Source organism: Aquila chrysaetos, chromosome 6 (genome assembly GCF_900496995.4).
Source record: "Aquila chrysaetos chrysaetos chromosome 6, bAquChr1.4, whole genome shotgun sequence".
In the NCBI taxonomy this organism is placed as follows: Eukaryota; Metazoa; Chordata; class Aves; order Accipitriformes; family Accipitridae; genus Aquila; species Aquila chrysaetos.
The window spans coordinates 14,937,514-14,954,003 of NC_044009.1; the positions used below are offsets into that span (position 1 = coordinate 14,937,514).

Sequence of the window (16,490 nt, forward strand, 5' to 3'; positions counted from 1 at the left end):
GATATCTTCTGTTTTGCTTTTAAAGTGGTTACAGTGGACATGCCCAACAGTTTTCCCTAATTAACTCCTTCCCCTTTCTCTGCCGACTTTAGAGCTAGTTCTTTTCCCTCTCACTATGCCTTCTTCCAGTTTATTGTGCCAGCTGGCTTCATAGCACCAGGGAAGAGCTCTTAATTTGCCACCTTGAATAGCAATAGCAATTTTATAACCAATTTTATAACAATTTTAGAACCAGATTCTATTGCTAAATAGGTGCCTACTGCCCTCACTGCATATCAACACACACGAGTTACTTGCACTTGGGGATACATTGCACAATGTGAACATGTTTTGCCAATTTAATCCACATTAGAAATTAGATAACAGAACATGAGGACTTACACTGTACACAAGAAAAAGTCAGCTGAAGAAAATGCCTTTTTAACAGATGAAGAAGAGTTCTTTCTATCTCCGGTCTAAACAGACAACACACTTGCAAAGCTAGTGTTTCTTTACCTTATTTGCAGTGATCTTAAGCTTCTGGTGACTGGTAATGCATTTTCACTGACTCCAGGTCAAACTCATTCTATTAGAATAGACAGTATGAATTTAGCCCCTTTTTGAACTCAGCAGACTAAGTATAAATTGTGTGTGATGTACCTATCTGTGTTCATGGCACTTTACGGAAAGTGTAAGATACTTGTGTTTGATGGTTGCCAGAGACCTGTATGTTTCCATTTCCCCTGTTAGTATTTTAAGTATTGTATGGTAGGTTACCAAAATTATGTGGTAATGGTTCTGCTTCATCACTGGGCTAATGGAAGCAAGCAAATAGCAGATACAATGGATAATACATTTCTGATTTAGCTTCCTGAATAAATAACCATTTAATAGAATTTTAATAATATGCAGATATAAATTGGACTTGATAATCTTAAAGGTCTTTTCCAACCTAAATGATTCTATGAATCTATGATTTGGCAGCAATAAGCATAATAATGACAGAAGTCAGTGGCCAGTGTACTTGCTGATTTATTTTCATGTAACTCTAGTTACAGAATTGTACTGCTTTTAAGCAAGTAATGTAGCTCTAATAAGGAAGATAAGATTTTGCATTCACTTCAGAATGAGTGGCAAAAGACCTTGGAGCCACTCCTTTGCTCAGAGCACCGGCTGCAGCCCTAGTGCCAAAATGGGAGATCGTGGTACTCTTAAGTGTGGCCATCAGTACCTTACAAGAAGGCATCCAAAATTGTCTTGACACCTTAAGGAAATCTTTTCCCAATGAAAGCTAGAGGGAATTTTGCTTCAAAATCGCCCTTTGTAACTCTGCATCCCTGAGCAGCGTAGAAGTCCAAGGGTAACATTTGCTGCCAGCGTGGCACAGTAGGTATTTCAGGCAGCAGCTGATAGAGCTGAGTGCTCTGCCTCCTGTCCCAGGCAGCAGTGTTGTACTTAGACTAACAATTTTCCAATGTCACAAAAAATTGTTTTAGAAGACAAGAATACTCTCCCCAAAATGGTATTTAAAATACGTTCCACTGTGCGCAATCCTTTTGAGTGCTGCTTTGGCAGGAACTAGCTTCTTTCTTCACAGTAGAAATTACAAAATTCACTAGGAGACTTTTCATTCTCCTTCCTCCTCCAGCCTCGGAAAGAGCTGAGCAAAGAGGCACCTCAGGTATTGCACTCAGGAAAAGAAAGCTCTTTTTGCCTGGCTTCCTTTGCTAGCCCATCTGCATAGGCAGAGGTGCCTGCCTTTCTCCTCCTGTTTATTGTTTAACTTTATCTCTCACTTTCAGTGCTGTGAATTAAAATGAGATGATGACTTGATGATGATGAGTTCGTTTTACGGTAACTCTATTGTATATTGATTACATTTTTGCTTCATTTGCTTAACATGTAACAAGGTTTATTAGGACTTTCCAGGCATTGTTCTTGCTAAGAGAGGGCAGGGAAGTGCAAAATGCATTTGAGTTTAAGTCAGTGAAGCCAATATGCTGATTTACACATGCTGAGGACTCAGCATAAAGAAAAGCAGGATAGCAGGTTGGAACAGGAAGGTAGAAAGGGAATGAATCTGGATCCCACAGAGCAGGAAGAGTCAAGCACCAGTACTTTAAAGAGTGTACTAAACTTTGAACTCAGGGTTATTAATATCTGTAAGAGCCCATCTTTGACATTAGTACTCAGGTTTATTAGCACCTCACTGCATGAATAGACTTGTAAATTTTAATCCTGTCACCTATGAAAAATGTTACAGTGCAGGGCGAAAAAAAGATTCTGCATCATGTTTTTGGGGAAGGGCAGCAGGAACAGCGCTTATTATTCAGTGATAAGGGAAGTCAGAGCATTTCCCATGTTTGCTTTTAATAAATCACAGGGAAAGCTATCAGCTTTCCTTACAGTACAGAGGGGACACTTTCTGGTTACTTTTATGCTGAAGAAAGTCCTTCTCCACAAATTGAAAACTATTAGAACTACTTTTAGAGTGAGGTGCTGCCTGTTACACAAGAATGCCTCAAAGTTCCTAGCAGAAAAGAAAATTTGATAGGTATTGTCATGAGTGAATGCTCTAAAACCCAAAAATTTTGCCAGTGGCAGGTGTTCAGATGCACCAACTGATAGTGACACTGTTTGGAATTGTGTGCAAGTGTTTAAGAAGCTATGAATGTAGATTTTACAGTTTTTCGTGGCTTGTTAGATACTATTTTTAATCAAAATCTGGGCCATAATGGATTAGGTAATTCTCTATAGCTGGGACAACACAGAGAAATCATCACTAGTCATGTTTTCAAGTGTTCTTCTAAGTCCCACTTTTTCCCCAGAGCAGAATTGCTAACAGATGCTGCATGGGTTTTTTCAGGGATCATAAGAATATCATACAGACAGATCATTGCTATATCTCTAATCTGGACTCTTTTCTGTATAAGATTATTATTATTATTATTATTGTTTTCATTTTTAAGCCCCTTTCCAATGAAAAGCCAAGCTTTTAAACCAGAGGTTTCTAAGAAATAGTAATACTCTGAACTGATTAATATGGTGGAAGGATGTATTTACAGATGATCCTTTATTTAATATGTTCTTTTCTTGGGGGCTACCTCCTCTACATGCTGTGGCCTGTAAACCCTGAAATTTAAAAAAAATATAATGCAGTAATTCCTTCCTTGTTGTTTGTCAACTTGAACGTTCCCACTACAGCTTTTAAAGGTTTTATTGGGAGATGAGGACTATCAGATGACCTTAATCATTGCTACCATAGTCAAGATTTACTCTTAATGTCTCTGTGAGAAGTGTGACACTCCTGACTGTATAGCACCACTTAATGTCATTCTAAGGTGACATTAGTAACTAACCTTCAACGTTTCTTTGCTGAGGCTTGAATCTCTTGTCACTAAGCAGTGCAGGAGGTTTTAGTTGCATAACTCCTGTTAACTTTAATGAAAGTCCCATGGATTATCCTCTGCTTTGGAAATACAAGAGCCAGGTTAAGTAGAGAAATTGTGAATTTGAACAAGAGTTTAGAGGGTAAAAAAACAAGTTATTGCTCCAGAGAAAACCCTTGTGCTACAACCAACAACTGTAAGATCATTTTCCTGTTGAGATTTGACAAATCAAGTCTTTAAAGATAGGGCAACAAGCCATTTTTTTAAACAAACTGATATAAACATGAAAATTAAAAAAAAAAAAAAACCAAACAAACCAACAACTTTCATCTGCTCAGAAACTATCTCCCTTCAACACAGAGCTTCCAGCAAGGCATTGACATAATGGTAGTTTTGGATCATAGTATTTGAGTATTTTGGATCATGATATTACAGCAGCACAGTCTGATCAGAAAACATGCTTTTCCAGCTATCATGATGACTGGACCCTTCTCATGTACTGTGGGCTCAGAAGATTCCTACCATAGAAGAGCATGTTATTTTAGTGTATGTTTTAAGTGTTCATACAGATTAATAAAATACGGCATAGTGTGGTTGATTGCTTGTGTTTTTAAAGTCAGCTAAGTCTTGAAGGTTATTTTACCCACAAATAACAGTACTGTTCCATCCTCTATTACACTGGAACAACGGGTAAATCCAGTAACCCATCTAGCAACTGTGTGGCTGTCTTCATCAGGTTTCTTCTGCACATAAATAAATGGTTCCTGTTTACAAATACTGTAAGCTACTTGCCCTCCAGTTTTCAGAGTATTAAGTGAGATTACAGTGAGAATTTTTTGCATTTAAATTTCATGCCCTCTCTCTCCAGTACACAAAGCAGCAATAGATTTAATCAGCTCTATGTCTAAAGTCTTACAAGTATGTTCTCTTGTCTTTTATGCAGAAATACTGAATGGAGGGGTGTATGTTGGCCAGAACAAATTTCTTTGCTTCGCAGACACCATTCATTGGCAGGATATCGTGCGTAACCCCTGGGCCTCCAACTTCACTTTGGTTCCAATGAATGGCAGCTCAGGATGTAAGTACCTTGTCATGCACTCAGCATGAAACAGTATAAATATAACCACAAGTTTTCCCTGATCCTCTGTTATGAAGAATTGTATTTGTAAATTTTCCCTGCATTCTTCACTGCATTCTTCAAAGTTCGTATGCTGCTTGTAGGAATATTTAGTCTAATCTTAAAAACACTTCACCTATAGAGAGTATTCGTGAACGTCATACATTTTCTGAATTTTCTCTCGTCTGTTTTCTCTCTTCTGCATATTCTTTTTTCTATTTATGGCTAAAGCCACTGTGCTGCTGTGGAAGCACAGACATTGTTTGCTTTGCATTTGTTCCTGCTGCTCAGGTTGGTCCTTGAGTCACGATGGTCTGTCTATGGCATCATAATTAGCTGCTGGAGTAATTATGGTACAAACTCACAGATATTCTGACTTTAGATGAGAAATGAACCTCGGAGAAATAGTTATCCTGTTTTCTTGTGTGTATCTGTGAAGAAAGAGAGAATTTGCAGAGGATGGGGTGCTCTTCACAATATAGCCAATACTTCTCTGTTTTTAATATGTTCTCTCTATTTTAATGCTCTCAATTTCAAACTTGGAGTACCTATGTACTTTGATTAATTTGTTTAATCCATTTCTCTATTTCCCTTCCGTAGAGTTATTCACCTTCAGTAGTATTTTGATGATTCTTGCAGCAATAATGAATTCTAGTGAATGGTGGTGACAGTGATACAAAGTGTTTAGGTAAAATATTCCATAATATAGTAACGTGCATTCAAAATTAATACCATGCTATTAAACTGTACCCTCAGGATGTATCAATATTGAAATTCAGGTGTAGGCTAGGAAGAAGTTTATATCTGATGTCAGAAGTGACGCCACAGCAGACATGTTGTTCTGAGCATTCTGGATATAGGGACATTCTGGATTGCTTACCATATCCTAAGGTGTCCCTCAAGATGTATAAATGACTGATTGCCTCTTTAGCTTCTGCTACAGCCAAGAAATAACTCAGTTCTTCAGTTGTATGTTAGGAATTCAGAGAAAAAAAAATAATAATTAGACTCTGGGTAAAAACCATTTGATGAGTCCCCATAATTTCTAAGCAGCAACTTGTTTTTAACCAAGTGCTTTGTGGTATAATAGTTTTTATATAAGGCTGACTTGCTTTTGTATATCTCACCTGCTACCCTCAAAACCAGAGCACAGCTACTTGAGATAGGGCTTCCTCCAGGAGCCTGCCAAACTCCACTGCTCCTCGATTTTCCAACTCCAGAGCTGAGGCTTGTCTCTTCTGCCTTCTGGCTGGAAACCTGACATAGTTGTAATGCAGCCAGCTATCTTATTTGCATATTAAAAAACCTCATCGCTGGTGATGATCAGCTCTAAGCAGAACCGATAAAACCTTTGAAGGTTGGGGAATGCCTGTACCCTTTTATGAGTCATTACTTCAGCAAGAAAAAGACTTGTTTGTTACTCTGTTTTGTTCAGTTACTAGGTTTTCTTTTAACCTTTGTTGGTTCTTCAAGACAAATGCTTCTGCAACACCAAGGTAATAAGCTCTTTTAAAAAAGCAACCAACATCAATACTATCTTTTTGAGATAACAAAAGTTTTACTGGTAACTCCAGAGGAATCGGAACAAGGGCAGTGCTGAGTACTTTTGGAATCACACCCTGAAAGTAATAAAGGCAAATATTAGCTCCCACAGCAAGATGAAAGAATGTATGTGCTTAAGTCCAGTTTTCTTAAAACAGTTTTTCATTCCTTTTGAGGTGTTTTGAAACAATTTGTGCTTTGCCATTTGTGCTTGATGAACCTGATAAACAGCATTCTTTCAATGATGATTGAGAGCTATGTACCAAGGCAGCTTCATTAATATAGCCAACCAAACTTTATTTTTCCTTACTTGGGATGGAGCAGAGCGCAGTTGAACTGTATTTAATTTAATAAACATAAGTGTTCCTTCTCCAAGAAACTGGATTCCATCTCAGTACTATTCATGAGTTCATGAGTCCTGTGAAATTTGATTAAATTAGCTAATCCAAACCATTTCTGTCTTCACAACTTACATAGGTGAAAATCTAAACCCCATCATACAGAAAGCCAACAAATGGCTAAAATGGTTTAAGGAAGGTGTTAAGGCTTTGGGAAACAAAGAATTCAGGTACAGAAGTCACCATTTAAAATAACCTAAAATTACATAGCTGTCCGTGTGTGAGTGTGTGTGCGCATGCACACACGCGCACGCACATGTATTATGCACACACACACATAGTGTGTGTGTATATATATAGAAAAAGCCTTCCAATGAAATCACTCAAATGTGGAACCTTATTACTACCTGTCAAGAGGTAGGAGAAAGGGAATGTGCTACACTAGTAGTTTACAAAAGAATTAAGACAAGTTTTTTGTACTGGTGCAGAAAGAACTTGGAGAAATGAACATTGAATTATAACCCTAGAATGGAAATCAGTATAGAGTATCATTAAATAAGGTATATGCTTCTCAAATTTGGCTCACATGTCACTTTTCATAATCTGCTAGGCAGTGTGGGTGCTTGCTGGGCCCAGCGTTGCTATTTTTCCACTGCTGCAAATGATGCTCAGTGCATTACAAAGTCTTTGGTACTTTTTCTGCATAGACTGTGACTCATACTTTTTTAGATCCAGCATGTATATGTATTTACTGTTTATTCTATATGACTGTATTCAGTTGCCTGAAGTCTCAAGTGCCTCCTATCAAGTGCAAATCTTAGCTAAGTCCATTGGAACTGAGTGAGTACACATTGCTTGGCATTATTGAGAATATCCTAAGTGCAAGAGATTGTCAAGGAAAGCCCTCTGGGACTTTCCATGTCAGAGTATCTTGAAAAGAATGAGTGGGTTTTACTGCTTATCTAAAAACCTTTACAGGAGAGGGAGAAGGTCTGTCAAAGAGGCTGCATCAATCTGGGAATGTAAACCAACCAAACCTTCTGTGTCAAGCTCAACAAAGTCCATACTAGCAGTAAGCTAGGAAAGTCTGTGTAAATATGTGTTCCTGTAAGACCTGGGTAGATGCATTGGCCCATGTGCCATGTTTAGCAACTGGCAGGACTGGAGGGTGGCTTATGTCCCAGGAATTGTTAGGGCTGTTTCACTGTGACTACCTCAGTAGTGCTCCCTGACAGAGAATATTTTGGGGACGAAAGGCTGCAAACTGCCATGAGTGTCAGAATCAGATACTTCATCATTCCAGCAGGTCCTAAAGCCTAAACCACAGTTTGGTGTTTTGGCATCGCTAGCGTTGTTTCCAACCATCAGTAGCAGATGTAAAATCCCCCCCAAGGTGTCTACATGTCCAAAAGAACAAGGGCCCACCTTCAGGGAAGAGCCGAACGCTTGCTGGGTTTTTGCCGATGCCAGAGTGGACTCGAGCAGGTCGCTGTAAATGCACTGTCATACTGGGAGCACCTGTGCATCAGCGTGTGCGCGTGCTCAGGGCTCAGCCGTGCTCCTTGTTCATCTCCCCCCATGAGGGAGCCGACACTGCAAGCTGCCCGTGCTGCTCTCTTCCCCAGCCAGACAGAAGAGCTGATAATGGTCCCACTTCAGGGATAATTTCACTTGCAACCCTCCCTGCTGCTTCAAGGCAATCAGCAGAGGAGGAAGACAAAAGGGCGGAGTGAAATGAAGATGCTTTGAAATAAAATCAGTCCCCTGCCTCTGTGCTTGTTTCACACCTTGGATCTGCCAACTCTGGCAATCCCCTTCATTTACATCAGTGCTAGACAGAAGAGAATATGGCCAGTGAACTCTGGGAATAAAGCTTTTCTGATTCCCGTCTTTGCAGGCTTTCATTGTCACATCACTATTAAGAAGCCAGTTGAAAAGGCCATGGCGTCTTAACCACTATGATAGAAATACTGCAGACATATGAATCTTAAGTGCTGCTTCTCCTTTCTTCTTTTTCTTTAGCCTGAAATGAATCCTACCCATTGCTTCATGTTCTGATCAAACACATGCAGAAAAGCTGGTGTTAGAGGCCTTTGAATTACACGGTCTTACTGTTAAGGTGAATACAGCCAGTGGCTGCCAGCACAGAGCTCAGCGTCTACTGCTGAAATGTAATAAACAAATGTTGTACCAGGGACCACGCATACTTCAACTCTCCGAGGACAGATACCTCTGTGCCTGGCATTTTGACTCGTATGCTGAAATAATACTAGTATTTACTGTTTGCAGAGCCTTCCCATATGGGTATCTTGTAGCTGAAGCTTCTAAAATTAATTGTAATTTGAAAGCAGCCTTCTCTTCCATTTACCTGAAATCAACGAAATCAGCCTGGGGTTTTTAAGCTGGGCATCTTGCAGTGGGAATCTTAAAAGTGCTTAACTGTCTAAGGAACAAAATTTTCCCTTTAGGTATATGTTACTGAATTTTTTTCTGCAATGCTGAAAATCTGTTTTCTCTCCTTCCAAAAATAAGACGTGAATTCAAGCATTAGCCAATCATGCTAAAGCCACGCTTTGCAAGAGCATGTTCCCCTGTTACCACATCCACTTGTTGGATTTAGTCCCTTAACTGAAGAGCTAGAGCTTTGCCCTTCAGAGCTAGAAACCTGAGGTACAGTTCTCAGTGATGGTGCAGGAAATAAAGCAGGAAATAAGGATTAGACTTCTTGCCTAAAATGCCTCTAGATTGGTAGACAACTCCACTCTGACCAGCTTTGGGGAAAGTCTGGTGAAAACCTGGCTGCTTTGATCTGTGCCCTTGATGGTCTCCTTGGTTTTGTTGTTAGCAGGAACTGGACTAGCCCCCCCGTTGTACCAGGTGAGCTCTTTTGCAGGATTTGACAAGAACTGTAGCATTAAATCAGAATTTTCAGTAGAGCTTTACCTGGAGATTTTGTTTCACAGAAAAGCCTGAAGGGTTTGAATTATGCGTTGAGGTTGCTTGCATAGCTAATAGCATAGGTTCAAATAAATCAATGATGCATTTAAAAATACTGAAACTATATGGATGCATGTTCATGATGGAGTTTGGGTAATACAGATCAAAAAATTACTTTCCATTTTCAAGTTTAAAAAAAAAATAACGTTGCTTTTCAAGAAATTATTCAAGAAAAATGCAGGACCGCATGTTGGCATGTGCCCAGAGTTGTGAAAACTGAACTCTGTTGAAAGTTAAGCCCATTTTAAAGTATTCTCCTGAACTGAAATTTCTGCACAGACTCTGAAGTGCAGTGAGATCTGTAGAAAAATTTCCCTTGACTTGATCTGGCTTTTTGACTGAGCGCGTCAGCTGTGAAAAAAGCTGGAATTTTTGGCAAGACGTTTTTTCAAGCAGATCAACTTCAGTTACTTGCTATTCAGAACATAGTAGTACTCCTTTGTCATTGCTTTCTATCTAACTGCACCTGGTAATGTAAAAACACTTTCTCCATTGTTACATGATGCACAGGGAGAGAAGGCTTGGTCTTCAGCTGTGTACCTGTGATTAAATAAATCCCATGATGTATTCAAAGGAAACACTGCTTTAAAATGTCTTCCCTCCTTTTTACCTATTGATTCCTAGATTTTTCAAGGGCAAAAGAAGCCTTGAAACATCATTAGCTCTGATTTCCTGTATGCAGAGGCCCTGAAGTATCATCTTGTTGTCTGGCGTTGAGCTCAGTAACTTTCCTAATGACAGCATATCTTCCAACCCGGCTTTGAGTTTCAGAAGCAGCCCCAGCCCCACTGTGGCTGGAGCTCCCGCAGCCACTGGGTGGGTGAGCGTTGGGCTTCGGTCCTCTGTACGCTCTCCTGGTACTGGTCTGAAGCTTTGCAGAAGTGCAGCCGTCCCTCAAGAAGCTGGTTACTTCCCTAGTATTAAAAGAAATAATACTAGCTGCCTTTATTTCTGATTTGAACACAGTTTTAAATTGCAAATGTTGTTGCATCTTACACCTCCTCCAGCTAGCTCAAAGAGCTCTCTCGTTAGCCAGCATTTTCTCCCTGCAGAAATGGCATGTACCATGTAATCAGCTCACCTCCTGATCTTTTTTTCATAAGCTGAAATAGATAGAGGGTCTCACATCTCTCACAGTGAGGAATTTCTTTCCAGCCCCACAATAATTTTAGTTGCTTGTCAGTGTAAAATATCTGTATTTTTCCATGTGCTTTTAGAAGGTGGAAACCAAAGTGTTTATAGTGTTTTATTACTGATTTAACCAATATCCTGTAGAAGTAAAAATTGTATCCTTTGTGTTTCAGCTTCACATGAGGAACCTGGTATTCAGGCAGTTCTGACATCGGTGTGTTTTAAAGACTCCCTGTTTTCCAGAAAATGTAGCCTGTATGCTGTATTCCGAAATACACAATCTTATGTTTGGCTGTATAAAAGATATTTGGTGTGAATGAGTCCAGCTTACCCACCAGCCTGGCTAACTCTCTAATACTGGCAGCTCTTCACTGTAATTTGCTGGGATTTTAGTCTTCCTGTCATCTGTACATTTTATTGCCTGGGATTTTTTAATAATTTCTAAACCTTTGGCTGGAATATTAAAAAGCATCAGTCCTGTGATGATCCCTGGGGAACCACACCCCAACTGTATTATAATTGCTCATTTACAACTACTTTTGGAGAGCCCCCAATTACCTGGCTCTTAATGCATTTTTAATGCGTTTTATTAATATTGAAACATAGAGACAAATCTAATTAAATGTTTACCATTTAGCCCGTGCTTTGCATTTTAATTAAAGGAACAGAAAACGGACTAGCCAGCTGCACAGTTGCTTATGAAGTCAGCTCTCTGTTCTCCTGGTGCAGGTAATCCAGGCTATGATTGAATTTACCTGGGTGCAAGTGTGTTTGGAAGCATTATAGCTCAGTTTGACATACTTATCTCTGTATAGTATGTATTTGGTTGATGTGAGTCAGTGCTGGCTCCATATTCTTTTGTGGGCTTGTTTTTTTCCTTTCTTCATTTTCTCTGTCACACTGTCTTTGTGAGTTGCTTTATTTAGGTTAACCTGCTATCCCCTTGGCCCTGATAACTGAGAGTTTGCTGGGCCATATTCTACTGCAAGTTTTCACACATGCTAGCAAAAGGAGTAATAGAGTTTCTAAAAAGATACTTCTTTAAAATATTGCAGAAATGGGAACAATTTGGTAGAAACTTAATTTAGTAGAAAAGTCTCTTTATGTCAGATTAGTTTAAGGCCAAAAGCTCCTTACTTTTTTTTTAAATTGGTATAGGAGAAAATCAGCCACGTGAATACAGGAACTTTCAGCATACACAGTATATTCTCGTAGTGTGTTTCACAAAAAGCATAAGCTGATATTTGCATGGAATCTTGTATAAGTGATAAGCTTTGTTCTCCACTGGGTGTTAACAGTCTGTGTTTGGAGTTGCTGGCAAGGGATGTAGGTGAATTTGTGTACGGCCATTTGTTGCATCTACAGAATGAGGTCTGATGGGTAGCCAGCCCATTGATTTAATGCTCAGTAGTGACCTTGTAATTCTTCACAGAGCACAGTAACTCATTTTTTGTACCAGTACTGGCAATATTAGGAAAGGATCATTTTTACACATAGTGACTTATCTGGAAATTTATACTCAGGTCAAACCATTGGGTATTTAATTCTGAAGTAACTATGTGGTAGTTATGAAAAATAGGGGTTCCTCAGATCCTTGCAATCTCTCCCAAAAGTCCCAAACTTCTGCTAGTTCTCAGTTACGCTGTGGCTAAGTTGTAGAAAATGCTACACATGGACACACCAGTGTTTCCAGCTGGACCATCAAAATGCTCTTGCGTGGGAGCAGTTGGGAAGCCACGCTCATGAAGTGGGGGGTTGTTGTGGTTTAACCCCAGCCAGCAACTAAGTACCACGCAGCCGCTCACTCACTCCCCCCCACCCAGTGGGATGGGGGAGAAAATTGGGAAAAGAAGCAAAACCCGTGGGTTGAGATAAAAACGGTTTAATAGAACAGAAAAGGAGAAACTAATAATGATAATGATAACACTAATAAAATGACAACAGTAATAATAAAAGGATTGGAATGTACAAATGATGCGCAGTGCAACTGCTCACCACCCGCCGACCGACACCCAGCTAGTCCCCCAGCGGCGATTCCCCGCCCCCACTCCCCAGTTCCTATACTGGATGGGACGTCACATGGTATGGAATACCCTGTTGGCCAGTTTGGGTCAGCTGCCCTGGCTGTGTCCTGTGCCAACTTCTTGTGCCCCTCCAACTTTCTCGCTGGCTGGGCACAAGAAGCTGAAAAATCCTTGACTTTAGTCTAAACACTACTTAGCAACAACTGAAAACATCAGTGTGTTATCAACATTCTTCTCATACTGAACTCAAAACATAGCACTGTACCAGCTACTAGGAAGACAGTTAACTCTATCCCAGCTGAAACCAGGACAGGGGTCTTGGATCAGAGCGGGAGGGAGGACGGAGTCCTTTCCCTCGGGTGTAAAAATGTCATTGCTTAGTAAAGATTCGGGAGAGCTGAATGCAGTATAAGTACAAGGAAAGCTTTCCTTTAAACCAGTGGATGCTCCTCTGTAAATCAAACCCCCAGCCCTCAGTACCAAGACACGGGTGATATAACCACATTTTGTCCAGTTACTCCTGCAAGACATTTTGTGCTTTTTCAAAGCACAAGGATTTCGCTCTACAGAAGGCCAGAGTAACAGCAGTATATTTAGGTATGCTGGCAAAAAAAAAAAAAAAGAGGGAAGTGACTAATTCGCGCTTAAAGTCAACTTTCAGAATAGCTAGTGTATCACTTCTGTGTACATGCAAATTGGAAACTACCTATAGAGAAAATGGCATTCCAGAAAGTATACCCTGAATTCATTCGTTATTGCAGAGTTTGTTAGATTATAACCTTTCATTGAGGTTATTACTTGAAGTTCAATTAACATTTTAAATGTATGTTTGGAGACCAGCAAACGGGGCCTCCACAGACAGGTGGTCTCAGTATAGAATATGTTCCCTGCCGCCAGTGTCACCGTGGCAAAGCCAGGAGGAGAAGCTGTTCTTTTCGATAAAAAGCCACAAATAACTAAACCATTTTGTGAAAGCTCCTTCCATGTAGAAACCACTTCACGGGCTTGCAGCATTGCATTTTAGCAGCAGTTACAGTTTCATGGATATCTCAGTTGGAAAGAAAATTTATATCAGAGCTGAATATAGACAGCCAGGAAGTCCCACAACTGCCTTTTGTTCAGCGTATGTGGAGGTTGCTTTTCCTACTATTAAGGAACCTCTAGTCAGGACAGAATTCATTTATTTACCTGGAATTGAAAGACAAATATAGCAATAGAAGAAACTGATTTTAAAGAATAGTTTTTGCCAAGCATATGTAGCTGAACATGGAGGAATACATGAAATCCAGTGATATAATGAACTTGTTTTGCATTAGTATAGCAAGCTGAACTGCTTGAAGTTGCCCGTAATGTTTTTCCTCAACCCAGAACAGCGTGTTTTGAATAAAAGGGAATCGGTTTAGTTTCCTTATAAATACCTTCAACCAGCATTTTCAGAAGGGATTTGTCAATTGGCGAATGCCCTTGAAACAGATTTGAAAGGCAGGCAGATATGGAATTTAATGGAAATACAATGCCTCTAACTGTTGAGTTCACTGAATAAAAAGTAAGTAACAAACACGAGTGTACCTGGCTAATACGAATAAATAATGCCGTGAGGGACAGAACTCCTTAGGCTGTCAGAGCCTAATCCAGGGATCTAGCAAGGGAACTGCTACAAAGCCGGGGATCTTTAGGAGTCATAGACACAGAAAGGACGGCACTGATAAAGCCAGCATTAACAGTTTCTGAAGAACTTCTGACATGGGCATCTCTTTGCAGTGAGATATGTATTTTTCAGAAAGATAAACAAAAAATACCCAACCCCAAAACCAACCCTCTCCCTGCCAAAGTGCTGACCTGTTCTGAGTATCTTCCTTCCTTCTTATAGCAGTTACAGGGTGAAAGTCACCCACCAAGTGACACAGGTTACCATGCTGATGTATAAAAATACTACAAAGTGGCACTAGTTCTGTAGCTACAGAATTTAAGTAGTGCTGCATGTATTCGTGTGTGGCAACTGTTGGTAAATGCTTATCCTTTAATGGCAACCTGTCTGTGTATAACATATTACTGTGTACCACCTGTTTATAAGCAGATTGGTGTTTAAGCAGTATATTGCAAAAGGGAGAGACTTTCAGTTTAAATGAAAGCGTCCCTTTCCATTATAAGCAGCTTGCTTTATCACAAACACCAGTGTTTCTTGAAAGTAGGAAATAAACCCCAAATATTCCAAATATTTAAAATAGTCTAATTGAATGGTAATTGGCAGATTTGTAGTGAGTGGGTGGGTGGGTGGAATTGGTCTTTCACAGCAAGCTCCAGCTGCTCTAGCTAGCTGCCTTTGAAGAGCTGCTTAGGGAAGGAGGAAGAAAAGGACGACTATAAAATCAGCCGCTTAATTGTATCTACTGGTTCTTGAAGATGCTGTGTGCTTCCCACCCTTTTGAAGTTGTTTGTTAGATCTGGAAGATGCACGTTCCAGCTACCAGCTCAGAGTGGGCTTGGTTGGTGCTGCTGCGCAGGGCATGAGGGTAGGTGTATCGCTCACAGGCAGTGGGTGGGTGCAATGTTGGGACGAGCCAGCTGGCATCATGATGGGCTTCTCCCAACAGACTGTTCTGTTGCTTGCAAAAAACACAAAACCACCCCAAGCCTTTAATGCTATCATATCTGCATTTTTTTAAGGATTTTGTTACACATGCCTGTTTTGGCAGAAATTCTCAGATAAAGTTCCTGTCCTGCTTTTGTGGACAGCCTGACTAAAGAGGTCTGGCCACTGGTCTGCTCAAACCCAGGGCTGTTTCAGGGGCTTCTGTCTGATCCCTTCACACCTCCTGTAGGGAAGAAGACAGTGTGGTGGCTTCAAATGAAGCTGAGTGACTAGAAGAGAAGTTTCTTCTGTCTGCTAAGCAACGGACAAGGTGTAACGGACAAGGAAGTAGCAAAGCAAAAAAGAAGAGTGTATTTTATGCTCTTGCAGTCCCTCATGCTTTCTGTCCCTGTGTGTAGGATCTCCACATTCATATCTCCTTGGGCTAGTATTCAAAGGAGATTTCACATCTCAAAATCTTCTTTCTGATCCTCATGTAGGAACTTGTAATTGACTTTCAAAAACTGATAAAAGCCATCATCAGTGAGGTGTTCTGGCATAGGGGAAATGTTGGGAATATTTGCAGAGTAAGATACTTAATCCAGGGGTTTTAAGTGGTTTTATACAAATCGCTACATATGAAAACAACTTCGTATTGAATTCATCGCATTACACCTACATGATAGTCACAAAATGTCCACAGCATCACCTCTCTGCAGATCTCTTGATAGCTGAAGATTATCCAGGAAATTGCAGTCTGCAATTTGTTTGTATGATTATTTTCATTGAATATATGCATATAGCAAACACTGAATCTAAATACTAGAGTATGTGCCCAAGCATTGTTTTCCAACAGAGAAAGGGCTTCTGTTGTTCAAGTATTGTTTTGTAATAATCAGCTTTGTTTCTAATAGCCAGAGATACATTTTGAATATGCAATTACATTTGAATAAGCATATTATGATACTTACCCAAAGTTTGTCTAAAACTGGACTCTGGATTTCATGGACTCCAGAAAAACGGGAGTTCCTTTCTAGTTCCTTTCTAGTATTTCCATCTAATTGAGTCAAAAGTTGGTTAGAACATTAGTACACCTAACTGCACCCAGTCAGACTCTAGGAATATTACATGGCATCAGGAAAAAGTAAAATTAATTTTAAAAGCCACTTCAATTTCACCTTCTCATTTCCTTTCTTTGAGGTTATTACTTTGTTTAAAAAATGAAAACTGTATGCCCCTCTGTTCAAACTTTATTACTGATTTGGCAGCATTACAGGAACATTATTACAGGACATTATTTTGACTTATGTGGTATTGACTGACTTGATCTGTTTGAAGGGTGGAGGAGTTGGTATTACACAAGCACAAGAACACACCCCCAGCTTTGGTACTTACTTTTCA

General features: G+C 39.9%; 1 protein-coding gene across 10 annotated transcripts in view; it reads left to right on the plus strand.

The window, feature by feature from the left end:
* ERBB4 (erb-b2 receptor tyrosine kinase 4) overlaps window positions 1-16,490 on the plus strand; it is a 649,063-nt gene that overhangs the window by 420,750 nt on the left and 211,823 nt on the right. For all 10 annotated transcript variants that reach the window (XM_030018184.2, XM_030018186.2, XM_030018189.2 and 7 more), the window contains exon 4: window positions 4,312-4,446. In XM_030018184.2, the coding sequence (XP_029874044.1) occupies window positions 4,312-4,446 (135 nt within the window). The remainder of the gene's footprint in view (window positions 1-4,311; window positions 4,447-16,490) is intronic.